The sequence below is a fragment of the Propithecus coquereli genome, unplaced genomic scaffold, assembly GCF_000956105.1.
Source record: "Propithecus coquereli isolate 6110/MARCELLA unplaced genomic scaffold, Pcoq_1.0 Scaffold721, whole genome shotgun sequence".
Taxonomy (NCBI): domain Eukaryota; kingdom Metazoa; phylum Chordata; class Mammalia; order Primates; family Indriidae; genus Propithecus; species Propithecus coquereli.
This window is the reverse complement of record NW_012153297.1, coordinates 255486-257448: the sequence shown is the minus strand read 5'-3', so window position 1 is coordinate 257448 and position 1963 is coordinate 255486. Positions and strand designations below refer to the sequence as shown.

The following is a 1963-nucleotide window of genomic DNA, read 5'->3' as shown; positions in this document are numbered from 1 at the left end:
ACTTAGTTCATTTTTTTTTCAGATCTGTAGAAACTTCCAATGTGTAGATGCTTCTGTTCTGAATTATGACTGTGATGTTCAGAAAAAGTGTCATGGACATGGGGTAGGTAATATTCTCTTTTGGTTTGTTCATGAAGGTAGTGCTGAATAAAGAGAATTCCCAGGGAGGATTAGATGAGAATTCCTGAGATTTTTAGATTTTGGAGAATTTAGATTCCTGATAAATTTTTCATTCTTAAAAAGAGTTTCTATAAGTTTGTATGAATTTAGACCTTTCTCTTCGTTTCCATTCTTGATTTGATGATACAGAGCAACATTCACAATTGACGAAAGTACTATTTTGATTGTTTTGAAGGTATGTAATAGCAATAAGAATTGTCACTGTGAACATGGCTGGGCTCCCCCGTATTGTGAGACTAAAGGATACGGAGGAAGTGTGGACAGTGGACCTACATACAATGGCAAGTAATACAGAAGAAAATTAATGTGATCTCACAGTGGCCCAAGTCATAAATTGGGTGTCCTTGTACCTCTCCCTAACTTCCCACATCAGTTATACATTTAAATATGTTGATTCAGCCACCTAAATTCCATGTGAATGTTTCCACTTTTTTCATTCCATTTATAACTTTCAATTTCTTGCCTGAAGTTACATAATAGCCTCTTACCTAGGCTCCCTATTTCCCATCTTGCTTTCTGTAATCATGTTTCACTGTACATTGTAGAGTTTCGGTGTTTTCCTTCAAGTTTTATGTCAGTATCCTGCTTTAAATTCAGTGCATCTGCATTGCTAATAGAATGAAGGCCACAAATCCTTAACATGGCTTAAATGCCTTGCATGATTTGCCTCTAGCGTACCTTTCCAGCCTCATTTCACTATGCTTGAAACATATTGTAACTTATTTGATTTCCTCTAATAGGTTACTCTCTTTTGCCTCTGGACTTTCATGTCATATTATTTTCACATTGTTGGAACTGGAGTAATTGCTAATTGGGCCTCAGTTTACACCTTGTTTTCTAAAGAAAGTTTTCCCTGGCTGCCTAAATCTGAATTAATTTGCCCCTTCTATTTGCTTTCTAGTACTGGTAGCACTGTCATACAGTAGTAAGTACTTACTGTTTTTATTGCCTGGTAGACCATGTGCTCCTTGTTTACCAGTATCTTCCTAGTGAGAACACAGGCTTTCTTTCTCTTGGGTAAATACTAGGTGGAATAACTGGCTTATCTAATAGGTATGTGTTTAGCTTTTTAAGAAACTTCAAACTGTTTCCCAAAGTGGTTATACCATTTTACATTCTCCCTAGCTGTGTATGAGGGTTCTAATTCCACCAAATCCTCGCTAACACTTGGAATGGTCAGTCTTTTTAATTTTAGACATTGTGGTAGGTATTCAGTAGTATTTCATTGTGGTTGTAATTTGCATTTCTCTAATTACTAATGATGTTGAGCATCTTTTCATGTGCTTCTTTTTTATCCACATATCTTCTTTGGTGATGTGTCCCTGTAGAATCGTCTGTACTTTTTGAATTTTTAATCATATGAATATATTTTCTATTTAAAAATTAATTGAAAATTATTGGAGGAAACAGTATTTGGAGATCTTCTGACTCTCCTACAGTTCTGTTCACACCTATATATTTTTTAGAATGGTAAAGATATCTTATTGATATTTCATTATATAATATGTTTGCTTTTTAATTGCTCTTATTTCATTAGAGTATTTAAACATTCTCATCTTGTGTAGTTTTTTACCTAATGAAAATTTAAAATAGCACTCAACAATATTAAAAATAAGGTTATTCTTCTTTTTTTCCCTAACTTATCACAAAAGAGCGGTTTTCAAAAAGATGTCAATTTTCCAGAAACTGAAAAATTTCTGAAGTGTTTTCAGCTGATTCCTTTAGGTCTTTAGTTTAATATTTTTCTGAGATAATACTTTTTATTTTTTGACTTTTTTTTTTT

General features: G+C 33.4%; 1 protein-coding gene across 1 annotated transcript in view; it reads left to right on the top strand.

Moving 5' to 3' along the window:
• Positions 1 to 1963, top strand: part of LOC105824226 (disintegrin and metalloproteinase domain-containing protein 9-like) — a gene marked incomplete at its 5' end in the record, with an annotated part of 159997 nt that overhangs the window by 70115 nt on the left and 87919 nt on the right. The window contains 2 exons of the mRNA XM_012661598.1: positions 23 to 103; positions 356 to 466. Of these exons, the coding sequence (XP_012517052.1) occupies positions 23 to 103; positions 356 to 466 (192 nt within the window). The remainder of the gene's footprint in view (positions 1 to 22; positions 104 to 355; positions 467 to 1963) is intronic.